This window comes from Neomonachus schauinslandi, chromosome 16 (assembly GCF_002201575.2).
Source record: "Neomonachus schauinslandi chromosome 16, ASM220157v2, whole genome shotgun sequence".
NCBI classification, from domain to species: domain Eukaryota; kingdom Metazoa; phylum Chordata; class Mammalia; order Carnivora; family Phocidae; genus Neomonachus; species Neomonachus schauinslandi.
Window position 1 is genome coordinate 41936861 of NC_058418.1, and position 26678 is coordinate 41963538.

Genomic DNA, 26678 nt, shown 5'->3' on the forward strand with positions numbered 1-26678 from the left:
AATCCTCATCTGAGTCCCGGTTACCAATTTTGGGACAACAGGAAAAGATTCTCTTATTCTCTTGGAGTAATAAGTGCCTCAAGTATCTTAGTCGCAGTAGGCGTGGTCTGGGGAATTAGTGTCCAAACCTTCGGTAGTGACCCATGGGTGAACATGGCATAGGAGGGGCAACGGAAATAACATCTTGTGATGAAGATGCGACGCTGCCCCACTCCCTTCACTATGCTATTCCTGTAGCTGCAGTCAGTACCTGAAACATATCTTGTTGATAAGTTTACGTTTTTATTGTTGGCCTCGTCCACAGCAGTGCACACTAGCTCCCCGAAGTAGGGTCTTTCCTTTCCCATCTGCCGCTGAATCCCGCCCCTAGAACAGAAGAGGTGCTCAGTGCCTATTATTGGAATAAATGGACGCACGAGTATCCAAGCCACACCGCGGACCCCGCTGCAGCTCCCCAGGGTGGCGCAGCGACCTCCCAGGCTGCCTCTACGGGACCCACACGCGGGGGCCTCTGGGAAGTGTAGTCAGCCACCGCCCGGGAGTTGCGGGACCGAGGCTCCGCGTGCGCAGGCGCACTTCCGGCTCTGCCCCCCGCCCCCCCCCCCCCCCCCGCCGCTGCGGCCATTGTCCGGCCCCAGTGCGGCTAAGGCCGCTTTGGGCCGTTCCTCCGCACATCAGAATTGGAGAGGACTGAACCTGTAGCGGGTGCAGGAGGAGCTGGCCCGAGCCCCGAGTGGGCCCGAGGTCCCGAAATCCGAGTCCTCAGGAGGCGGTAATTCTGAGTGGGGTCGAGGCACCACCTCCCACGGGTTTGGCTTGTATCCGCCCGGCCGCGCCCACCATCCTGCGGGTGGGACTGGGCGTGGTCAGAGGACGGTGTCCAGGATGCCGAGAGCCTTTAATTTGGGGCCAGGGGGAACGGCAGGCCTAGGCGCGGTTCGCGCATCTCCCTAACCGTCTCCTGGAGAAGTGGCTGAGGGGCGGAGGCGGGCCCGGCGCGGCGGGGAGGGGTCGGCGGTTGCAGCCGGGTGAGTGGGTCCTGTCCTCTCTCCCCAGCCCCAGTCTGGGAGCCGGCCCCGGCGAGGCAGGAATGGCCCCGAGGCCTCCGACGGCCGCGCCCCAGGTGAGCAGCGGGTCCCTCACTACCCTGGGGCGTGTTTAGAGCAGTCATTGTTCTCCGCCTGTGCGACGGCCTTTCCTAGCTTGGTCCTCCCCTCAGAGCCTCCCGGCGTGCGAAACCCAAGATGTCCAGAGCTGGGGGGAGTGGGCGTCCCAAAAAGCGGGCTGCACTGTGGGGAGGAGGGGACCAGGGCGGTGAGGTTCTGCGAGAAGAGTTGAGTGAATGTGTCGGGAAGTGTCACTGTTGAGAGTCCTGAGTGCCAGGCCAATTCCTTGAACTCTGTCACGGAATGGAGAAGGTAGGGTGACAGGATAGAAAACTATAGAGGAGGAAGTAACTGTTAGGGAAGGAGAGAGCAGCCCCAGCCTCTGACCTCTCCTAAAGATCCCGTAGGAGCCGAAGAAGCTTGGTCAGGATTTGCCTTGGAAGAGGCTGGAGATGGGCTTTCTTGGGGCAGGAGGAAAAAAAAAAACAACAACGTACAAAACAGGAAGGACCTGTCCCATAGCTTTTCGTGTTCTTTTTTTGCCTTAACAAGGGTATAATAGTGTACACCCCCAGATGTCCAGCCTTCAACTTCATTAATATGAAGCTGATTTTTTAAGTCATTTATTCTTGTGTGAGAAGAGGCATTTTCTAGAAGTATCAGAACTCTGAGGTTATGCATTGATTTACATAGCGTTTATCTGTGAAACTATAACAAGGTTCAGATGGTATTTTAATCCACACTCTCTTTAGAATTAAGGAAAAATCACAGACTCTAGTTGTTAAGTGTGTGATACTATCAAAATCAATCCAGGGGCGCTGCCTGGCACAGTTGGTTGAGCATGTGACCCTTGAGCTCTGTGTTGTGAGTTTGAGACCCACATTGGGTATAGAGATTACTTAAAAGTAAAATCTCAGAGGGCGCCTGGGTGGCTCAGTTGGTTAAGCGACTGCCTTCGGCTCAGGTCATGATCCTGGAGTCTCGGGATCGAGTCCCGCATCGAGTCCCGCATCGAGTCCCGCATCGGGCTCCCTGCTCGGCGGGGAGTCTGCTTCTCCCTCAAACCCTCCCCCCTCTCATGTGCTCTCTCTCATTCTCTCTCTCTCAAATAAATAAATAAAAAATCTTTAAAAAAAAAAAGTAAAATCTCAGGGTCATGAGGTCGGGCTCCGTGCTCAGTGGGGAGACCGCTTGAGATTCTCTCTCTTCCTTTCCCTCCACCCCTCCCCCCACTCCCGTTCGCATGCACGCATGCTCTCTCTCTCTAAAATAAATAAATCTTGGGGCGCCTGGGTGGCTCAGTTGTTAAGCATCTGCCTTGGGCTCAGGTCGTGATCCCAGGGTCTTGGGATCGAGCCCGGCATCAGGCTCCTTGCTCAGCGAGAAGCCTGCTTTTCCCTCTCCCACTCCCCCTGCTTGTGTTCCCTCTCTCACTGTCTCTCTCTCTGTCAAATAAATAAATAAAATCCTTTAAAAAAATAAATAAATCTTAAAAAAAATAAAACATTTTGTTGGGCGCCTGGGTGGCTCAGTTGGTTGAGCGACTGCCTTCGGCTCAGGTCATGATCCTGGAGTCCTGGGATCGAGTCCCGCATCGGGCTCCCTGCTCGGCAGGGAGTCTGCTTCTACCTCTAACCCTCCCGACCCTCCCCCCTCTCATGCTCTCTCTCTGTCTCTCTCTCTCAAATAAATAAATAAATAATCTTAAAAAAAAAAAAGATTAAAAAAAATAAAACATTTTGTAGTAAATTAAACATATAATGCCTTTATATCTTTTACTTCTTGTATGTTTTTATTTTATAAGGGTGAGCCTTAAGGAGTAAAACAAGTAACAATACTAGAACAAGATAGTTGTTTGGTTTGACATGAGCCAGAGCAAATCACTGGTCATCAGTGCCGTTCCATATAAAGCACTTCCTCAGCAGGCTGTGAGAATTAGGATCGCTTAACGCAGTTAACACCTAATGGGGTGTGGGGGTGATGATCCTTCCCGTAGGGGTTGCTTTTTTTTTTTTTTTTTTAAGATTTCATTTGCTTATTTAACAGAGAGAGCACAAGCAGGGGAAGTGGCAGGAAGAGGGAGAAGGAGAAGCAGGCTCCCTGCTGAGCAGGGCCCGATCTGAGGACTCTGGGATCATGACCTGAGCCGAAGGCAGGTGCTTAACTGACTGAGCCACCCAGGCGCCCCAGGGGTTGCCTCTTTAAGGGTGAAAGTGGATTTGTGTTCTGAGCAGTGAGTGTTAGGGACGCTTTAAACTACACTTTCAAAGCTTTGTTGCCCAAGTACTCTAGTTCAGTTATATTCTCTCAGGATGGCCTGACAGTCCCCTTGGGTTACCTAACCCAGGCTGCAGGTAATGACCCTGGAGGAAGGACAGAACAACTGAATCTACAGAGGGGTTTTTTTGGCAGAAATTTCCCTTTGTCGGAGTTTCTTTTTCTCTGAGCTTGGCCTTCCAGGGAATGCAAGAGATGAGTAACTGAGTCATGTGACTGCTTATCCTGGAGGTTAACTGAGTGGGGGAAGCCTCATGCAGTATATAGCACAGGAGAAGTGGTATCAGGTGTTGTTTCTGAGGTCGGGGGGCTGCTGTGCCTACAGAGAGGGGAGAGGAAATTCTGCCCACGGGAAAGAGTCAGTGGAGATGTCACTTTTGAATGGGAGCAGAGTCCAACAAGTGAAAATGAAGGGGGTGGAGATAGAGCTGAAGGACTTTGTGGGTCAGGGACATTGGGAAGCAAGAAGATGAGGGGCATGTTCATGAAACCGTTGTCCTGTGTGACAGTGGGTATGGGCTGCAGGCAGTGGATAGATGAGAATAGAAGGGAGTTTGGATGTTTTTCTTTGTGGCCCTGGTAACCCATTCATTCATTCATCTATTCATTCAGCCAATAGCCATTGAACCCCTGTGATGTGCTAAGACACTTTTCTAAGCGGTTGGGATACATTAGTGAAGAACATTTATAATGATTTCTGCTTTTGTGGGGCTTACATCCTAGAAGGAGGAGACAGAAAAATTTAGTAAGTAACTTTTATAATATACTAGAAGCTGACAGTATCAGAGGGGGTAAGAAGGTAGAGAAAAGTAAGGGGGTTTGAGTGGGGAAGAAGGTGGCTTGTGGTAAGGGTACAGCTTAAATAGCGTGGTCAGGGTAAGCGTTATTCTTACTGAGATGGGGACATCTGGACAGACTGGAAGGAGGCGAGGGAGTTAGTGATGCACAGGTCTGGAGAAGAGTGCTCTGAGCAGCAGGATGTGTGTGTCTAGTGTGTTCAGGGAGCTGCAAGTGGTTGGTGTAGCTTGAGTCACTGTTGTTGAGCAGGAAACTAAGATGATTTCTTCTTAGTTTTAAAGATTGCTGTGAATGACAAAATGTAGGAGCAAGAGTTTGAAAGTCAGAGCTCCCATGAAGAGGTGTTTTGGGGGTGGGACCTTCCTCTGGTGTTTGGCTAACAAATACCTGAAGTGGCTCCAAAATGGAGGGGAACAGGAGCAGAGGGGGGATACCCTGAAAATCCTTAGGATCTATAGGATCATTAGTAGCTGTATCTGTGTAAACATTATGTATCATTCTCTTCATTATGTGCACTACATTTTTAGTTAGGAAGAAAAGGTGAAACCACCAAAACAGTAAGAAATGGAGAAAGTTTTATAAGAAAAAAGCTGCATATGGAGACCAGGTTTACCTGGAAGGGCAGGAAGTAGAGAGGGACCAGGACCTGGTCTCCATTGACTCCAGATCCCAAGAGCTCCGTGGTTAGGCCATCAGGATGAATAGGCTGAGCCAAAGCTGGCTCAGGTCACCCCAACTCACACAAGATGCTCCTGACTCCCCAGGGGCAGCCAAGCCACTTGCTGAACCAGGTCAAGATGTTTGCAGTCAGGAATGTTCAAGCTCCCTGTGTCCAGAAGTCCCCTTTCTTAGCCTTCTCCTGAGCTGACTGGAGCTGGGCTTTAAGCCCCAGTCCAGACACTCTTTCCCCTGGGTAAGGTCGGGTTCCCCTCGTGTGCATTCCCACAGCACCTGTGCACAGCGGTCGTGGTACTGTTTTTATGTCATATGGAGTTGTGTGTTTACCCATCCATCTCTGTACTAAGCTTTCAGCTAGCTCTTTTAGGGCAAGGCCATTTGACTGCTTTCATCCCTTTCTCCAGAGTACACACTCTGTAAGTGGGTGTCACCATAGCAAACACTCATGACCGTTTAACCCCAAGCAATAATTTTGTACTTTCTGCATTTTCTACTAATAGAGCAAAAACTAGTTTTCCAGTTACAGTGACCCTAATTTTCTGATAAAATAATTGTGAGAAACAGTATAACTTTCACTGAACACTCTTAAGAAATTTTGTCCTTTAAAAAAATTTTTTTTTAATTTTTAAAATATTTTATTTATTTGAGAGATCGAGAGAGAGTGTGAGAGAGCACAAGCAGGGGGTGTGGCAGAGGGAGAGGGAGAAGCAGGCCCGCCACTGAACAGGGAGCCCCACGTGGGACTCGATCCCAGGACCCTGAGATCATTACCTGAGCCAAAGGCAGACGCTTAACCAACTGAGCCACCCAGGCTCCATAAGAAATTTTGTCTTTAAGACAATGTTAGGATGTCAAAAACCTGTTCTTCTAAGAACTATTTCAAAAAAATATGATTATTTTCCTCTCTTTTCTATGTCTTGTACTACTTTTATTTAAAATATATCTTATCAGGGGCACCTGGATGGCTCAGTTGGTTAAGCATCTGACTTGATTTTGGCTCAGGTCATGATCTCAGGGTCATGAGATAGAGCCCCGTGCATTGGGCTGAGTTAACACAGAGTCCACTTGAGATTCTCTCTCTCTCCCTCTGCCCCTCCCCCCTGCTCACTCTCTCTAAAATAAATAAATAAAAATCTTTAAAAATATATATATCTTATCAAAGCATGTGAGCATATACAAAATACAATTTTTTTAAATAGGAAAAAGTCATTTGTGATCCCTCTTTAGCACCTCTGTATTTGTTGTGATGAATTTCCTTTTCTCCCTATGTATGTTTTTCCCTTAAACATTTTAAATTTCATATAATTTCTATATGGATTTTTCTTTTGTTTTTTTAAAAAACACTTTGTTTTTTTTTTTTAAAGATTTTATTTATTTGGGACAGAGCATGAGCAGGGGGAAGAGGCAGAAGGAGAAGGAGAAGCAGACTCCCCACTGAGCTGGGAGCCCAACTCAGGGCTCAATCCCAGGACCCGGAGATCATGACCTGAGCCAAAAGCAGACGCTTAACTGACTGAACCACCCAGGTGCCCCTAAAAAACACCTTTAATGGCTGGTTTATATTGCTTTCCATGAGCATACCAAAATTTATTTAACCATTTCTCATAGGACGTTAGGTTGTTTCTAAAATTTTTATGATTACAAATAATACTGGGATAAAATTCTCTTGGTTACAGTTGATAATTTTTTTTGAAAATATATTATTTCATCTGCGTTCTTTTTTTTTTTTTTTTTAAAGATTTTATTTATTCATTTGAGACCCAGAGATACAGAGAGAGAGAGAGCATGAGCAGTGGGAGAGGCAGAGGGAGAGGGAGAAGCAGACTCCCGGCCGAGCCAGGAGCCCGATGCGGGGCTCGACCCCAGGACCCCGGGATCATGACCTGAGCCGAAGGCAGACGCTTAACCATCTGAGCCACCCAGGCGCCCCTCATCTGCGTTCTTAAGTGAAATAGCCCTTAGAGTGAGAAAGGAAGATCTTTCAGTGGTTTGGTGGCATGTTTATCCTTAAGTTGTAGAAACATTCAGATTGCTTTTCATCTTTTTCTGCCTTTTGAAAGAATTTACCTATAAAACATTTAGATCTAGGATTTTTATCAAGAGAATGATTTGGGAATAGTCTATTTCTTTCTTAATTATTAAGGTTTTTACTTTTTTGCGTCAACATTGGTGATTTAAAATTTAAAAATTATCCATGTCATTAAGGTTTTTCACATTTCAGGGCGCCTGGGTGGCTCAGTCGTTAAGCGGCTGCCTTCAGCTCGGGTCATGATCCCAGGGTCCTGGGATCGAGCCCTGCATCGGGCTCCCTGCTCAGCAGGAAGCCTGTTTCTTCCTCTCCCACTCCCCCTGCTTGTGTTCCTGCTCTCACTATCTCTCTCTCTGTCAAATAAATAAATAAAATCTTTTTAAAAAAAGATTTTTCACATTTCTTCGCATCTGCTGTGTGTTTTACTGGTTTGTTTATTCCCTTTAAAGTCATTTGCTTTGTTGTTGTTGTTGTTAAGATTTTATTTTTAAGTAATCTCTACACCCAATGTGGGGCTCCAACTCAGAACCCCGAGATCAAGAGTCGCACACTTCACTGACTGGGCCAGCCAAGCACCCCCAGTTGTTTCTTTTATATACTAGATATGCCAACGGTTTTTCTGTTTGGCTGGTATTTAAGAGCAACCAGCTCTTGATTTCGGCTCTTAACACCATCATTTTTCTGTTTGCCCCTGTTCTTTATTTTCCAGAAATTTAATTCACTTAATTTTTTTTTTGATCCTCAAAATGACTCCTCATTTTCCTTCAGTAAGCGTGACCCAGAATGGGCGCCTGGGTGGCTCAGTCAGTTAAGCATCTGCCTTTGGCTCAGGTCATGATCCCAGCATCCCGGGATCAAGCCCCGCATCCAGCTCCCTGCTCCTCAGGGAGCCTGCTTCGCTCTCTTCCTCTGCCTGCCGCTCCACCTGCTTGTGATCTCTGTCTCTGTCAAATAAATAAAATCTTAAAAAGAAAGAAAGAAAGAAAGAAAAGAATGACCCAGACTCTGTATTCATTGACTCAGCAGACATTTTTGGAATACCTTCTCTGTGCCAGGCAGTGGTTCTTAACTAGGGTCACATTTCACAAGTAGTCAGGAGAAGGTACCTGCTTCCTTTAGGATGTCAGTAGGGCTTCAGTGAGGAATTTTAGCAAGAGGGTGCACATAAATGACCGAGCTCAGTGCCTGGCCTGTGGTGAGTGTTCACTGAATGTTAGCTGTTGCTCTTTTCTAATGAATCACCTGAGGAGTTTTTGAAAGTTGTTTGTCAGGGCCCTCCATGCATGGCAAGTTTTCTAAGTTGCTCTGATGATTCTGGACAATTCCAACATGATTGGTTTTGGAGATACTGAAATGAAAAAAAGCTTGAGAAAATGTTGAGGGAGAACATGCATAAAAAAATGACAGTTCTAGAGGCGCCTGGGTGGCTCAGTTGGTAGAGCATGCAAGTCTTGATTTTAAAGTCGTGAGTTCAAGCCCACGTTGGCGGTAAAGATTACTTTAAAAAAAACAAAATCTCAAAAAAAAAAAAAAAAGCATATATACTTAAAAACAAAACAAAACAAAAAGAAAAGCTACTATTCTGAAATGGAGATGTGGACCAAATGCTGAAGGGGGAGGCGGGGAGATGAGGGATCTGGAAAAGCTTCAGAAGGGAAGGGACCATTGAACTGGATCTAGAAAGGTGAGTAGGAATTTTTTCTGTAGAGCTGAGGGAAGAAAGTACATGGTGGTCAGAATAAGTTGTACAAAGACAAGGAGCCTCGAAAAAGAATGATGTAATAAGGGCAAAGAGTCCATGTGGTAGAAGCATAGGGTGTATGGCAGGAGGCAAAATTGGAGAGAGATAGAGGCTTGTGTCACTATAAACTTCCCTTTAGAACCGCTTTTGCTGTATCCCAAAGATTTTGGACTGTTGTGTTTTCATTTGTCTCCATGTATTTTTTAATTTCGTCTTTGATTTCTTGGTTGACCCATTCACTGTTTAGTAGCTTGTTATTTAACCTCCACATGTTTGTGTCACTTCCAGATTTTTTCTTGTGGTTGATTTCTAGTTCATAGCATTGTGGTTGGAAAAGATGCATGGTATGCCTTCATTCTTTTTGAATGTCTTCAGACTTGTTTTGTGGCCTAACATATGACTTTGTTCTGGGGAATGTTCCATGTGGACTTGAAAAGAATGTGTATTCTGCTGTTTTAGGATGGAATGTTCTGAATGTATCTGTTAGATCCATCTGGTCCAATGTGTCACTCAAAGCCACTGTTTCCTAGTTGATTTTCTGTTTGGTTAAGTGGAGTGTTAAAGTCCTCTGCTATTATTATATTACTCTTGATTACTTCCTTTATGTTTTTTTATGAGCTGCTTTTTGTATTTGGGTGCTCCCATGTTGGGTGCATGAATATTTACAATTGTTATATTTTCTTGTTGAATTGTCTCCTTTATGATTATATAATGTCTTTCTTTGTCTCTTGTTACAGTCTTTGTTTTGTTTTTCTTTTTTTTTTTTTTAAAGATTTTTATTTATTTAGTAGAGAGAGCGTACAAGCAGGGGGAGTGGCAGGCAGAGGGAGAGGGAGAAGCAGGCTCCCCTCGGAGCAGGGAGCCCGACATGGGGCTGATCCCAGGACTCCGGGATCATGACCTGAGCCGAAGGCCGACGCTTAACCGACTGAGCCATCCAGGTGCCCCTACAGTGTTTGTTTTATTTTATTTTTTTTATTTTATTTTTTTAAAAGATTTTATTTATTTATTTGAGAGAGAGAATGAGAGACAGAGAGCACGAGAGGGAAGAGGGCAGAGGGAGAAGCAGACCCCCTGCTGAGCAGGGAGCCCGATGCGGGACTCGATCCCGGGACTCCAGGATCGTGACCTGAGCCGAAGGCAGTCGCTTAACCAACTGAGCCACCCAGGCGCCCCCTACAGTGTTTGTTTTAAAGTTTGTTTTGTCCAGTATAAGTAATGCTACCCCAGCTTTCTTTTCACTCCATATTCATGATAAATGCTTTCCTATCCTTCCACTTTCAATCTGCCTGTCTTTAGGTCTGGAATGAGCCTCTCCTAGAAAGCATAAAGATGGGTCTTGCTTTTTTCTCCATTCTGTTACCTTGTGTCTTTTGACTGGAGCGTTTTATCCATTTACATTCAAAGTAATTATTGATAGGTCTGTACTTACTGCCATTTTGTTACTTGTTTTATGGTTGCTTTTGTAGTCTTTTCTGTTCTTTTCTTCTCTTGTTCTCTTCTCTCACAGTTTGCTAGCTTTCTTTAGTGATAATACTTGGATTCCTTTCTCTCTCTCTCTCCCTCTTTTTTTTTTTTTTTTTGCATATCTGTTACTGGTTTTTGATTTGTGGTTACCATTAGGTTTGTATATAGAATCTTACGCATATAGCAGTCCATGTTAAGTTGATAGTCTCCAGAGTTTGAATCCATTCTTTACTCCTCTCCCCCCACATTTTAGGTATATGGTGTCATACTTAATATCTCTTTTACTTTGTGACTCCCTTGACTGATTTTTTTATACATATACTAATTTTTTTTGCATACTGCCAGGCTTGTGGCACTGCTTTGGATGAACTCCGGCCAGGGGTATATTTGGGGGGCAGGTCTGCAGGAGAACTCGAGGGTTGGGGCAGACGGTGCCAGTAAGGTCCTTCCTGGTCTGCCGTGGGAGGGGGCCTTCAGCCTCCTGGGGAAACTGCTCAGACTGGGGTGTAGGGTGAGTCCACAGAAGAGCACTGGGGCAGTGTGTACTGTCAGCAAGCGAGGTGGAGAGTGTTCACACTGCAGTAGTTCCCACAGGTGTCCATGTATTCAGGGTGGGGAGTGGGGGAGGGAAATGGCACCTGCCAGGTCTTTTGTTCTTGGCGAAGTCTCCCAAGGATCCCTGCCCCTCCAGCACATGCTCTGAGATTAGTAAATAAATCTCCTACCTCTGTACCTCAGGTGTTTTTCAAACTGCTCCCTGTGTGGTGTATCTCCATGGGGCTATTTATTGTGCTCTCTCTTCAAGGGCGGGGACTCAGTTTCCTATCACCCTGTCTGGCTCTTCCAGAGCTGAACCCACTGATTTTTTTTAAAGTTGCATGAGCCACCCAGGTGCCTCAGTCTGTTGCGCGTCTGCCTTCTGCTCAGGTCATGGTCTCAGGGCCCTGGGATGGGGCCCTGCGTGGGCTCCCTGCTCGGCGGGGAGTCTGCTGCCCCGTCTGCAGCTGCCCCTCCCCCCTGCTTGTGCTCGGTCTCTCGCTCTACTGGCAGGTGCTCTGTCTCTCTCAAACAAATAAAATCTTAAAAAAAAAAAAAAACTTTATTAAAGTTCCATGTGTGAAGCCCCACTTACTGTAGGAACTTTCAAAGTTAGGCCTCTCTGATTTTCTTTTTTTTTTTTTTATTAAAGATTTTTATTTATTTATTCATGAGAGACAGAGGCAGAGGGAGAAGCAGGCTCCCAAGGAGCAGAGAGCCCGATGTGGGACTCGATCCCAGGATCCTGGGATCATGACCTGAGCCGAAGGCAGACGCTTAGCCATCTGAGCCACCCAGGCGCCCGGCCTCTCTGATTTTCAAAGCTGAATGTTACAGGGATTCTTTTTCCCAGTGCAGGTCCCATGAGCCTGGGGTTCCTGGTGTGGGGGTCTGCTTCTCTTCTCTCTCTGTACCCACGTTGTTCCTCCCTCCTTACAGTTCCACAGATCAGTTTGGCTCCTCACCAGTCTTCACCCTTCCTACTCTCTTCATTATGGTCTCTTCTCCACATTTCACTGTGGAGAGTCTGTTCTGCCAGCCTTCAGATCATTTCCTGGGTTACTTGCAGAGGTGGGTGCTATCTAGGTGTATCCACAGGATGAGGTGGAGATCTAGGACACTGTAGAGCAACACTGTCCAGAAAAATATAAACTACATGTATAATTTAAAATTTTATAGTAGCACAATGTAGAAAGAAATAGGTGAAATTAATTTTAGTAATACATATTAATTAACCCAATATAACTAAAATATTTCTACATGAATCAATATTTTAAAATTATTAATGAGCTATTTTACTTATTTCTTTATTTTGGTGCTAAGTCTTTGAAATCCAGGTGTATTTTACACTTGCCACACATCCGAATTTGAATTAGCCACATTACAAGTGCTCAGTAGTGACAGGTTTCTGGTGACTACCATATTAAAATGGATCTAGAAAGTTATTGCCTGGCTTAATGGTCATTGGCAGGGGAAGTTTTGAGCAGGATTTGAGAAATGAAGGGGAGGGATTATATGTAAGAGATGTTTTTTGAGGCTCTTGGTGATTCCAGGGCATAAAGGAAAAATGAAGAGGCAAGGATGAGGTCCAGGTTTCCAGGTAGGCTGCTATGGATGATAATGCCCTTAGCCTAAGCCTAAGTAGGGCGTGTGTGTATACGTGTGTGTGTGTGTGTGTGTGTGTGTGTCTAGAGGCTAATGTTAATAGTGTCTTTTCTCCACACTCAATTGTTAGATACGCCATTAACTCAGTTTACCAAGCTATTACTGGTCTGGAATCAGAGCGCACGGAGTACTTGAGTGAAAACGCCACACTATGTCTTAGCAAATGTAATATGTTCTAATTGGGCAAACTAACTTTGGCCTTAGAGGGAGTAGTTTGTGTAAATTTAATTGTTTTTACTTACTAGCTACCATTCTCTCATTTGCAGCTTTGCAAAGTTACAAAGTTTCCTGAGTTAGAATTTGAGCAGGTTTCTCCTCCAGAGTTGGCCCATGTTAGAGTTGGAGGGGGTATCTGTTTATATTTGCAAGCCTTGTTCTGCAGAGCTGGAAGTGTCCTTTCACCCTTCTGCTCTTAAAACTCTTACGTTTTCAGTTCAGGGAACCCAGATACAGATGTTATAGATGAGAAGATTGGACCAGGAGGTCTGTGATTCACCTGCACATTACTTACTGCACGTTGTTAGTGTGCTGCTTTTTACGGGCCCAGGAAACTGAGTCTTCTCAACCTAGTATATGCTGTGTCTGGTTCTTTGGACCTTTTATGTCAACATGATGCGAGCAAAATACTTGATACTTCATGATAACCCTGTTAATTTTTAAAAGGGGTTGATAATGAGGTCCAGTTATATCTGGAAGGAGGGTGAATGCTGTAGAGTTGAGCTCTCAGAGTGGCTCATTCACACTAGGGGTCTCAGTACATTTTGCCTGTTTAATCTTACAAACTCTTGATTGTCTTTTATGTACCAAGCTGATTCTGACCTCTGGAGTTTCGAAGGTGCCTGAGTCAAGGTCTTGACCCTTTGGGAGCACAGTGAATCATAGGTAACAGTTACTATAATGTAGTGTCTTAGGAGCTTGCTGGAGAGGGATCAAGGGAGGAGGGTCGTGGGAGGTGTGAGGCACTTGGCCCAGACCTGGGGTTAGGAGAGGAGCCCCAGAGGGGAGAACTTTACAGAGTCTTGGTGATAGAATAAATGTTACCTCCACAGAGGAGGGAAGGCCAAGCATTTTTACAGAGGCCAAAGAGAGTGTTTAGTTTCAAGTTGTAACTCTTCTTCAGGCTGAATTATGGTGTCAGAGGGAAGGAGAAGCCAGAGAGGAGGCTGTGGAAGTAAGGTGGGGACCAGGTTATGAAGGACTCTGAAGGTCACATGAAGGAATGTAATTTTTAATCTCAAGAAAAACATTTATTGGGTGCCTGGGTGGCTCAGTCGGTTAAGTGTCTGCCTTTGGCTCAGGTCATGATCGCAGGGTCCTGGGATCAAACCCCGCATCGGGTTCCCTGCTCAGCTGGGAGTCTGCATCCTCCTCTGCCCCTCCCCCTGCTTGTGCGCGCTCTCTCTCTCTCTCAAAAAATTGAAAACCTTAAAAAAGAAAAATATTTATTAAGCATTTCTGGAACACCTACTACTATGTGCCAGGTCTGTTCTAGGCAATGAAGAGTCAGGCATGAAGAAAATAGATAATAGTCCGGCTTTCCCGGAGTTTATACTGTGCTCCACAATACGTACTGTAAACAAATGAAAATATATGTCAGGTGGTAAGAACTATGAAAAGGAGAGGAAACCAGAGTGACAGTGCAGGGTGGGGGTGCTGTTTTATGGAGGGTGGTTGGGGAAGTTTGCTCTGATGAGGTGACGTTTGAACAAAGAGCCACATGCACATCTGCAGGAAGAAGCTTCCAGGTTAAGGGAACAGTCAAAGCAAAGGCTCCAGAGCAGAAACATGCCTAGTGTGTTCCAGGAATCTGAAGGAGGGCAGGGTAAGTGAAGGGGGGAGAACAGTGGGTCAGGGATGAGGTTCAAGATGAAGTCAAGGAGATAGCTGGAGTGGGAGAGGCAGACTGTGGAGGGCCATGTAGGCCACTGTAAATACTTTGGCTTTTATTTGGAGTGAATTGAGATCCTGTTGGAGATTTTTAAGCAAAGAAGTGACTTGATCCGACAGGTTTTAACATGATCACTCTGGTTGATATATGGAAGACAGACCTGGGAGCAGGGCATGAGTAGAAAAGGAGAGACAAGTTAGGAGGTTGTAGCAGTGGCCAGGTAAGAGGTGATGGTGGCCTGGTTTGTAACATGGTCAAAGGTTTGCATTTTAGAAAACTGACTCTGATAGTGGGTAGGAAAGAGAGAGTTGGTGGGACCAAGAGTAGAACAGAAGCCAGTCGTCCTGTTGAGGCAAGAAATGACATTTGTTTAACTTGGACTAGACATTTGTTTACTGGTCAGCACATTCTTTACCTTGAGTGCAGTCTGTTTGGGGAAGTGGAAGAAAACCAGGAGGCCTTTTATTAAATATGGGGAAACTGGGGGTGCCTGGCTGGCTCAGTGAGAAGAGCATACGACTCTTGATCTCGGGGTCATGAGTTCGAGCCCCACGTTCAGTGTAGAGATTACTTAATTAATTAAGTAATGGGGCGGGGCGCTTGGGTGGCTTAGTCGTTAGGCGTCTGCCTTTGGCTCAGGTCATGATCCCAGGGTCCTGGGATCAAGCCCCGCATCGGGCTCCCAGCTCAGCCAGAAGCCTGCTTCTCCCTCTCCCACAGCCCCCCTTGTGTTCCCTCTGTCACTGTGTTTCTCTCTGTCAAATAAATAAATAAAATCTTAAAAAAAATAAATAATAGGGGCGCCTGGGTGGCTCAGTCATTAAGCGTCTGCCTTCTGCTCAGGTCATGATCCCAGGGTCCTGGGATCGAGCCCCGCATTGGGCTCCCTGCTCAGCGGGAAGCCTGCTTCTCCCTCTCCCACTCGCCCTGCTTGTGTTCCTGTTCTTGCTGTGTCTCTTTCTGTCAAATAAATAAATAAAATCTTTAAAAAATAATAATAATAATAGGGGCGCCTGACTGGCTCAGAGGACCATGTGACTCTTGATCTCAGGGTTGTGAGTTCAAGCCCCACGATGGGTGTAGAGATTATTTAAATAAATAAATATTTTAAAATAATAATAATAAATAGATAAGAGGGACCAGTTAGGCAAAGGAATCAAGGTTGGCTGACAGCCAAGGGGCTGTATGTTTACAGGACACAGTAGGCAATGGGGAGAAAGTGTTACTTCTTACAACCTGACTTAAAGTGTCTGCCTTGATCCAACCCCTTTTTCCCTGCTGGCCATGCCCATCCCAAACCCAGCCTCCCTTTTCAAGCTTGGTAATCCCTGGCTTGGATTCCCACTTTCTTCTCCCATTCAGATGGTACTTACTTCTTCAGGCCCAGTGCAGAGCCTGCCTTAGGCTTCTCTTCCTTCCCTTCATTTTCCCTCCTCTGAAGGCCTGTGGCTCCTCCCTTTACTATGGATCATCTTATATTGTGCTGTAATGAATAAGACATTTTAAAATAAACTGGAACCTACTCAAGGACTGCAGTGTTTTTCATTTGCAGTTTTCTTTCTGCCACAGTGCATCTGGTAAAGCCAGGCACCTAGTAAATATCTAGTGTCATCTTACCTGGCACAGTCAGATCCCTGATCTCTGTCAGAAAAATCTCCCACTTTCCAACACTTCCTTGTTCCTGCAGGGACACAGCCACAGTGCTGAGCAAGAATATGACACGGAGGAGCCGGTGTTGTGTGTGGATGTGGCCATGTTCCTCACTCAATAGGAGAAGGTGCCACTCCTGTCTTCTCTAAAATTCAAATCTCTGTTAGGAAACCACACAGTGTTTAGTGTGAATCACACACTTGTTGGACACTGGTGTTTCCAAGTTAAAGAAAAAAAGGTATAGTCTGCCCTCATAATGCTTACCATCTAACTAGGAAGACAAGTATTAAATAGATTATCAGGTTTAGTTGAATAATCATAGGTGTACAAAATGGCTTAAAGCACATAATACAGGGATTGACCTTCCAATGGGGGATCAAAAGACTTCACTGAAGATCTGTTAACCAACACCCGAAATGTGAAATGGAGTTAGCAAGGGAAAGACAGGTGGGAAGGTGGGGAGAGAATGACATCCTCCAGGAAATTGAAATAACTCTAGTTGAGCTATAGCTAAAGCCCACAGGGAGAAGGACACAAAATAAAGCTGAAACTTCCATGTAATCTTCCCTCACTGCTCCAGTGAATTCAGCTCTGCTTTCAGTGTCTTTTCACACTAATCGTCTTTACCATATTTTACTGTGTACGTTTTTGAGATTGAAATCCAACCAGGAGCAAAGGAAATATTTCAGGTAGGACATGGTGACAGGTGTCTCATAGCTTAAGAAGGCCTAGTAAGACAAGACAAAAATCAGTCCATGAGTATTGGAACTGATGGAGAGGCATGGGGGAATCTTAGCCAGCCTAGGTTCAGTGGGGTGGTAAGGAAGAAATGATTGGAGGGGGTAAGAATCGGGAAAAGACCTTGACATAGCAATTCCAATTCTAACTAGCTATATTTACACAAAGGTGTTATTGCAGTAATGTTTGTAGCAGCAAAATACTGAAAATAATCCAATTGTCTACTAACAGGGACTGGTCCATTTATTCATTCACCAAGCATTTTTTTTAAGATTTTATTTATTTATCTGAGAGAGAGAGAGCGATAGAACATGAGTGGGTTGGAGGGGCAGAGGGAGGCTGAGCAGAGAACCTGACGTGGGGCTCAATCCCAGGACCCCAGGATCGTGACATGAGCCGAAGGCAGATGCTAACCGACTGAGTCACCCAGGCTCAGCCTACCCCCCTCACCAAGCATTTTTTAAGCATCCACTCTGTGCTGGGCATATAAATGATCAAGATAGATAATGTCCCTGTTCTCGTGGAGCTCATGGTGGTGGGGGTGGAGGGGTAGGGGACAGAGAAGTGAACAAGCTAATCTCAGATTATTTTTAGAAGTACAGGTGTCCTTTTTACCTGAATCTGTTTGGTTCCTGAGTTTAAGTGGCAGGGATTTGGGCACTGAGTGATACCTGTGCTTGGAGGAATATTAACATAGTAATGTGATGGAGAGTAAATTGGAGGGAGGTGCTAAGACAACTTTCCTGAGGGGATGTGCTCAAGGTGAGACCGGAATAACTAGAAACTAGTTTCTAACCATGTGGAGATCCTAAGGGAAGAGGGAGTAACAAGTATAAAGGCCTCAGGGTAGGAACAAGCTAGATGTATTCAGGGATCATCAAGGGCAGCCTGGCTAGAGTCCAGTAAGTGGTGGGGATATCTGAATCTTATCCTTAGTACAGTAGATATTGTAAACCAGCAATGCTGTTGGTTTTAGGCAATGAATATGTTATGATACAGCTGTTTATGGCGTACTACGAGGCAATTCAAAGGATAAAGTAAAATTATTTGTACCCCATGGGAAGATCTCCAAGATACATAGTTAAATGCAAAAAGCAAGTTGTAGAGCAGTATGTAAGGTATTTCACAAAACAAGACTCTTTGTGAATGAAGCATGGAGTAGGGACTCTTGTATGTATGTACCAAATGGTTAACAGAATTTATTTCTAGGGAGCACAGGGGGATTGGTGAGGGGGTGAAGGAGGGCTGTTGTTTTTACTCCCCAGTATATTTGGATTTTGTAACAAAGGAAGTGCATGGGCAGTGAGGAATTGGTGATTGTGTGACAAGGTGTGGCTTTCCAGGAAGACACAATAGCTAAATAGGGATACGGGATTGCAGAACATATTGCCCCTTGTGACTTTCCTGCCTGCCATATTGGATTCTTTACAAAATTATGTAAGCAACTAGTGTATTTAACCCAACATTCCCCTCAAGATATCAAATGTGTGATCACCGTTTCTGATGAGCCTACAGTATGTTCCCAGTATTGCCATGGGAACATTTGTGGTGTTGATCCCTAGTTGAACAGGAATGTGATCCTACAGGAATCAGTGACTTTCAAAGATGTGGCTGTGGACTTCACCCAGGAAGAATGGCACCACGTGGACCCAGCTCAGAGGCGCTTGTACAGGGATGTGATGCTGGAGAACTATAGCCACCTGGTTTCTCTTGGTAAGGACCAAGTCATTATCTTGCCCACTGGCAGGTTTTTCCTTTCTCAGGTGCTAAGGTTGTGGGGCTTGTAGATCAGGTGGCCATGAGCAGGGTATGCACGGTTAGAGCTTGTTCTTCTCTTTGCAACTCAGCTTTACAGTTTTCTGAGCCTGCTCTTTACGTAAAGTTCTTTCTTTTGCAGAACTGGAAGTAGGTCATTTGATTGCATGACTCCTCAAGTTGCACTTTTTTTTTCCTTCAGAGTTCCTGAAGATCCAGGACTAGTACTGACTTGTAGGAGGGGTCTTTGTCCACTTGCCCAAACAACCAAATCTTGTGTATTTACCCATGAGCAGGATATCAAGTTTCCAAGCCAGAGGTGATCTTCAAATTGGAACAAGGAGAAGAGCCGTGGATATCAGAGGGAGAAATCCAAAGACCTTTCTGTCCAGGTAAATGAGGAGGACTCAGGCATGCAGGAATCAATGCAGACAGTGGCACAGCTGAGGGAGGGGGGGAGCACCTTCATATTGGTGCCTTGGGAGCTCCTAGACCTGCAGAGGAAACTAAGCCATCTCCTGGGTGATACCTCCGTCTCCCTTCTGCAAAAGGGTGTTCCTGCTGCTGACAGGTCTTAGAAGAAAATGTACCCCTTTGTCCTACACAGAATACCATTTCTCCCTATACTGTGATCCTATCGCTGGATTTTCTCCTCTGGTGTCCTCAGTCTCCCATCATGATTAGCAATCCCTTTTCTTACTCATTCAGACATTAATTGAACTCCCATGTCTTCTTGTTTAGTCTTGCTGCTTTTACGGTCGGTGGCCCCAGACTTGTAGAAGTACCCACGGCTTTGATTCTCCATCTTTTCATAACTTGCTTTCAGACTTCTTTCCCTGACCACATTCCTACAACACCTGTCTGGGGAGGAGTGCCATCTTCCTTCCATCCTATTTTCATGCCAGTTTGTTTCATTGCCTCTCCATGGCTCCTGGAGTATCCTTCTCTCCTGGTCTTCTGGCTTACTAAGTACTTCTTGGCTTTAGGTCTTTGACTTTGCTTGGTTTCCCCCCTAAGTGAATCTGCCTAAGGAGTCTGCTCTTCAGCTTCCTCCCCTTTCTTTCTGTATTACCACCTTACAAGGGTGGTAGTTACAGCTCTTTATTCTGTGCTTTGGACTCAGAAATCATCCTTACTTGTACCCTGGCCACTTTTTTCCCGTCTCACAGGACCCCTCCTTGTGGAAGTCCCATGCAGTTAAATACCTAAAATCTAAATTAATCATCTTTCATCCCCAGCCAGCACATTTTGCTACCTTGCCCATTACCTATTTCTCCCCTTGCCCATTACAAACCACTGGATCAGGGGCACCTGGGTGGCTCAGTCATTGGGCGTCTGCCTTTGGCTCAGGTCATGATCCTGGGGTCCTGGGATCGAGCCCCACGTCAGGCTCCCTGCTCCGCGGGAAGCCTGCTTCTCCCTGTCCCACACCCCCTACTTGTGTTCCCTCTCTTGCTGTCTTTCTCTCTGTCAAATAAATAAATAAAATCTTAAAAAAAAAAAAAAAGAAAAGAAACCAGTGGATCTCTAATCCCTCAGTCCAAACACCCCAGTCAGTTTAGCCTTTTTCATGCAATTCACGTTATTTTCCTCCCAAATTCGGGCCCACGAGGATATTACTATAATTTCCAGTTGAAATTGCTCAGTCTTTTATAACCAATATCGGATTTTTAAGATCATAGCTTTTTTGAGATATAATTTACATACCATAAATTCACCTTTTTAAAGTGTACAGTTTAGTGGTTTTTCAGATATTTACTGAGTTGTGCAGCCATCACCAGTATCTAACTACAGAACATTTCAACACCCAAAAAGAAACCCCATACCCATTAGCAGTCACTCTCCATTCCCTGATACCCCTGCACCCATTAATCTTTTTATCTCAGTGGATTACCATTTCTGGATATTTTATGTAAATGGAGTCATATAATAAGTAGCCTTTTGTGACTGGCTTCTTTCACTTAGCATAATATTTTCAGGGTTCATTCATGTTGTAGCACGTATTAGTACCTCCTTACTTTTTATTGCTGAGTAATATTCCATTGTATGGACATACCACATTTTGTTTATCTGCTCATCACTTGGTGGACCATATTGGATTTTAATGCTTTATCTTCATAAACCACCTACCTCTGACAAAACCTTGCTGTTACTCCCTGTACCTCATTATAGGAAACAAATCCCCCCTTGATTTTAAGGTCCCCTATTGTATCTTCCAGTATTCTCTTTCCATTCCCACTAAAACAAATTCTGCTTGGGTTGAACTTCTTTTTAATGTTTTCTGTAAGTAGTGTACAGTTTCCCTAATTAGATAATACTTTCTACCTATCCAAAGCTGTCTATTCCTTAAGTTCAGGGTGTCTATTCAATCCATGAACATAATATGTATTTATATATTTATTTCTTCCTTCCCTGATCACAAGTACCATTTATATCATCTTTTACTGCACAAGCTCAGATTTAAAAATATACCATCTGATGGTTTTCCTTTTTTATCAAAATATTGACTCTTATTTCTAAGACTTCAAGCTCTTGGAGAAAGAGTCTATTATATATCTGTGTATTCTATCTGTGTTATAGAGCACATAGAAAGCAGTCAGGAATTACTTGATTGTTTTTGAATGTGATTGGGGAGAGAACTTTCTCATTCATTCATATCAACAAACATTTCTTGAATATCCCTCTGAGAAATATTCTAGAAGAAATACAAAGCATTTTCTGTCGTTGGGAAATTAGAATTGAGTCTTGTTCCAGGGTAAGGAATTTTGAGGCTTAGGGCCCCTTGGTTGTTGGTTTTTTCCCTCCTAACATTTTATTATGAATATTTTCAAATGTATGGAAAGTTGAAAAAATTATACAGTGAACACCATATTCCTACCACCAAGATTCTATAGTTGTTAAAATTTTATTATATTTGCTTTATCACATATTCGTCATCTATCCCATCATCTTTTTTTTTTTTTTTTTTTAATCTGTCTTACTTTTTGGTGCATTTCCAACTAAGTTGCCAACACAAGTACATTTCACCCCTACACACTTCAGCATACATATCATTAACCAAAGTTCAGTGTTTATGGTTTTTTCAATAAAAATATGTATACAGTAAGCTATGCAACTCTTCTGAGTACCATCCAGTTGCTTTTGACAAATGCATTCACCCATCTAATCCAAATTCATTTCAATTTGGAATATTTCCATCACTCCAGAGCCCTCCTTCCCTTTAGTTTTTAAAAATTACCATTTTTAGAACCTAGAGACTAATTAATTGTCTGCTGTTAGTATTCTGAAATGAAACAGGGGTTTAGAGATCAATTTATTAGGCTGAGTAAAATCCTTTTTGGTCAAGAGAGGTGATTAGTGTAGAACCAGAACTCAGATAGGCTAAAACCAGAGCCCTAATTGTAAAGGCAATGATGATTTGCCTCCTGAAATATTACTTTATCTCAGTTTGTAAAGTATAGCTATTGGTCTCCAAGTATGTCAAAGAATGATTTCAGTCACATCAGTGGCTGTGGATCTCTGTAGGATTTGAAGATTTGGAGCCTCAGAGGTGACTTTAAAGAAATTGTGAAATGGCTGAATTAGGAAGACAGATTTTGGGATGATTTGTAAAAGGGACAAGAAGCATGGAGAGCAGTTAGGATCTTACAAGACAGACCATGATTGTATTCCATTTGTGTCTGTGCCTAACATTCTCATGCTCACTTATTCCCTTATATCCTAACCAGCCCTCCTGGAGGGGCTTCCTCATTCTAGACTTGCCATACACTCTGGCTCTGCAGTCTGCACTGTCACTTCTCTTTACTTTTCCTTTCCTTCATTTGGGTCTTCTCTCCAAACTACAGGACTAATTTCAAAACAGAATCACATATAGTTTATATTTCTTTCATTTCCCCATTCCTACTGTAGCAGTTTGTTTCAAGAGGAGGGAACAGGGGACTTTTGCCCTTTGGATTTTTTTCAGACTGGAAGACCAGGCCTGAAGCCAAATCATCACATCTGCAACAGAGCGTATCTGCAGGATCCCGTAGCACAGATGGCCTTTCGCATGCCACATTTGAAAGCACTTGGGATGTTAGTAGCCAGTTAGAGAGACACCAGGAAACCTGGAAAAGGTACCTGGGGCCAGGTGCATCCAACCAGAAGAAAATAATCACACCAGAGGAAAATTTTCAGCAAAATAAATTTGGTGAAAATTCTAGATTGAACACAGTCCTGGTTACACAACTGAACATTCCTTCAAGGCCTACTGAATGTGATACACTTGGAAGCAATTTGGGACATAATTCAGATGTAATTAATCAGAATAATATCCTTGCAAAAAAGAAACCTTATAAATGTGACAAATGTAGAAAAGCCTTTATTCATAGATCATCACTCACTAAACACGAGAAAACTCATAAAGGAGAAGGAGCTTTCCCCAATGGTACAGATCAGGGAATTTATCCTGGAAAGAAACACCATGAATGTACTGACTGTGGGAAAACCTTCCTCTGGAAGACACAACTTACTGAGCATCAGAGAATTCACACTGGGGAGAAACCCTTTGAATGTAATGTGTGTGGGAAGGCCTTCAGACATAGCTCATCCCTTGGTCAGCATGAGAATGCTCACACGGGAGAGAAACCTTACCAGTGCAGTCTCTGTGGGAAAGCCTTCCAGCGCAGCTCCTCCCTTGTTCAGCACCAGAGAATTCACACTGGAGAGAAACCCTATCGATGCAATTTATGTGGGAGATCTTTTAGGCATGGCACATCCCTCACTCAGCATGAAGTCACACATAGTGGAGAGAAACCCTTCCAGTGTAAGGAATGTGGGAAAGCCTTTAGTCGATGTTCTTCCCTTGTCCAGCATGAAAGGACTCATACAGGAGAGAAACCTTTTGAATGTAGCATATGTGGGAGGGCTTTTGGTCAGAGTCCATCCCTTTATAAACATATGAGGATTCATAAGAGAGGCAAACCTTACCAAAGCAATAACTACAGCATAGATTTCAAGCACAACCCATCTCTTACTCAAGATGAAAGCACTGTCACTGAAGTGAAATCTTATCATTGTCATGACTGTGGGGAAGACTTCAATCACATTACTGACTTTACTGATCATCAGAGGATCCATACTGGACAGAACCCCTATGAATGTGAGCAGAACTTTAGTCAACAACCTATTTCTCATCCTGGAGAGAAGCCCTATCAGTGTAATGTATGTGGAAAAGCTTTCAAAAGGAGTACAAGCTTCATAGAGCATCACAGAATTCATACTGGAGAAAAACCCTATGAATGTAATGAATGTGGAGAAGCCTTCAGTCGACGCTCATCACTTACTCAGCATGAGAGAACCCACACTGGAGAGAAACCCTATGAATGTATTGACTGTGGGAAAGCCTTCAGTCAAAGTTCATCCCTCATTCAGCATGAGAGAACTCATACTGGAGAAAAACCCTATGAATGTAATGAATGTGGGCGAGCCTTTCGAAAGAAAACCAATCTGCATGATCATCAGAGAATTCATACTGGAGAAAAACCCTATGCTTGTAAGGAATGTGGGAAAAACTTCAGTAGAAGTTCAGCACTAACTAAACACCAGAGAATTCATGCACGAAATAAACTGTAGAAGCCCTGAAATTAAGGAATGTGCAGAAAACTTTAGCTAAACTATTGTTCTTACTCAGTATCACAGGATTCTTACTAGAGAGGAAGCTTGAGAACGTAATGGTGTGTGTGTGTGTGTGGTGTGTGAAGAAAGCTCTATGCTAGTAGACAATGTTTTTTTTAATAAATAGAAGCCACATTCTCAAATCTGATTACAGACTTTTGTAAAAACAACTATAAACACCATATATAACCAATTGGAAATGATATGCCTATGTATTGGACTTTATAAAGCTTTTGAATATATGTATGCAGGAGATCATCAACTTTGAACAGTTTGACTTGTAACTCTGTGTTTACAGCCTTTTTTAATAAAACTCCTGCAGTAATGACCAAAACTTATTTTAAAATTGCTTGATGACCGCATTCAACTGCAGCTCTTACATTAAATTCACCATGGAAACCAGTTCCACCTCCCGGAATCCACCATTCAAAGAATGAGATCAGCTGGTCCAACCACTTCATTGTACAGATAAGAAACCAAAAGCCAAAGATGTGAAGTGGTTTGTACAGTGTGATACAGCTTATAATGGCAAAGCTGGGTGGAGAAAGCAGGTCTCCTGGATCTTTGACCCTGTGGTCTAGCCACTGAAATGGAATTCAGAGGGCTTTAAAGTAAATTTTAAAATAAATCAGATGCACAAACTAATGAGCACTTGAGTTGGATACTCTAGGAATTCATAAAAGCATAAGAGACAGCAAAATACAGAGGCAGATTTGTCACAGACTTATTCAGAACAACTTGTTGGAAGCTTACATACCAAAATGTTAACAAAAACTGTGAATAGTTCAACTGCTGGTGACCTTTTTCCTTTTCCCAAGTGTAATATTTATACATTCAACTAACATGTCAGTTTCATAGACCTGCTCAGTCCTCTTACTGTGCTTTTTATGACACTCCCATGACAAGGCACTGCCCCAAGCTTCCTATATTGGATCAATGGGAAAACAGCACAAAACTAAAGAGGAAACATTCTCCCCAAGTTAATTTTACTGTGGAGAAGTATAAATGTAATTACCCATTGTCATAAAATCTATCTTTAAATCAGTTTAGAGAACCCATGTAATGACCCATTTTGTGTGCCAAGGAAATACTTCATCATAAAAAATTTAACTTTTTTAGTTATATGCTGCTCTTCCACCAGTAAAGCATGAGATAAGCATCAGTAGCCCACTCCAATCCCTAATGTTCTCTCATGCCTACCGTAGGCTATCCTAAAAGAATCCCAAAGGTGCCAACAGTGGAGATAAATTTGGAAGCAATTGTGGACCTTGACCCCTTTCATACAAGAACCTCTCCTCTCTAAAGATAAGTAAATTTTCCCACCCTGATGAATCATGGAGAGGAATGATATAGGTGATGTTGATGGTAAACATTTCCTACTGTCTTCTTTACATGCCAAGTAGCAGGATCCATTATCCTTCTCTCATCCTGGACAACAGGAGGTAACTCCCAAATATTCTTCATAATTCTTTGCAGGAAAAATGTGCATGGGGGCTGAAATGTGTGATGTCTAGCACAATGAGTCCATTACAAGTGGAACAAGATGGGAATCTGCCCTTCCAAGACTTTAACCGTTCAGAAATATCTTGTTTGTGATGTTCCATGCTTAACACACACACAGTGCCAAGACCATGTGTTGTCTGATACATAGTTTGACAATGGGTAATTCTATACAGACCCCCCCTTCCACTGAGTGGCTGCCATGCTTATCAGGAACTTATTTGCTGCTGATTATTTGGGGATCCGCATAGTGGACTATTTGCAAGAATGATATAAATTGGAACCAGTTGAGTGCTTTCCTACTTTGAAAGAAGTTTGTAAAGACTTAGTTCCAGAAGACTCAAAGAAAACCACTGGTTTGTGTGTGGAACTTGGCCTAGATCCAACCAATCTCTGAATCTCAGCACATCTGCATTGACAAAGAAGGAGCCCAGAATGTCCGTGGTATGTGTGGTTGATTGAGCAGAAGATTCTCTAGTTCCAGCAACCAGGCACCATGCACTTATGAACACCCAGCTTCCTAGGCCACATGAAATGCATCCTTGTAACATCATTGTATTATTTCAATAAATAGCCTTCTTAGTTGAATGGGAGTCAGTTTGTCTTTTTCAGTTTTCAGAACTTGGCTAAGATTAAAGTATGGTGCATCCAGGAGGAGGGATTAACTGCTAAACTCATCACGGTCAGGTGAGTTAATAATAGCTACTGTTTATTCAGTGCTTACCACTAGAAAGAAATCGTGTGAAATATTTCATAGCCATCATTTCATTTAATCCTTACACCTCCTTGTTCTAGGTCTTATGTTAGCTCTTGTCTTTGCCCAGCTTTTTCCTCCCTCTTTTTCTTGTAATATCTCTGCTGTACTGACCACAGGAACGTAAGTTAACATCCCTGGGGCTTAGTGATAGTTCTAGGGGCAAGCATGTGACCTAGTTGAGCCAGAGTTCTTTGCCCAGAAAATGTTCAAAATAGCTTTGGCAGGGACACTTTAATTTTGTGTTGCTAGGCTGGAAAGGTGAAGGCCTAGAACTGCCTAGAGCCCAGTTCCTTACCAAAGAGGGGATGCAACTGACATGGTGGTGTTCTCATTGCTAATCTCCAGGTCCTTTGGAACTGGCTCAATTCTGAAACCCTTCCTGGGATTCAGCGGGCTCCCCACTGTGGTCCAATTTACCCCTTTTTGATTAAGCTAAT

General features: G+C 43.7%; 1 protein-coding gene across 2 annotated transcripts; it reads left to right on the forward strand.

Moving 5' to 3' along the window:
- The first annotated feature begins 620 nt into the window (after positions 1-620).
- Positions 621-26068, forward strand: ZFP90 (ZFP90 zinc finger protein). Of its 2 annotated transcripts, XM_021703372.1 has the most exons (5): positions 621-772; positions 1057-1123; positions 18161-18287; positions 18626-18721; positions 22294-26068. In XM_021703372.1, the coding sequence occupies exons 2-5, from the start codon at positions 1091-1093 to the stop codon at positions 23940-23942; spliced, it is 1905 nt and encodes a 634-aa protein (XP_021559047.1). In that variant the 5' UTR covers positions 621-772; positions 1057-1090; the 3' UTR covers positions 23943-26068. The 2 variants fall into 2 exon arrangements, with proteins under 2 accessions (XP_021559047.1, XP_044777905.1); XM_044921970.1 differs by lacking the exon at positions 22294-26068 and having other exon boundaries at positions 18626-18846.
- The last annotated feature ends 610 nt before the right edge of the window (positions 26069-26678 follow it).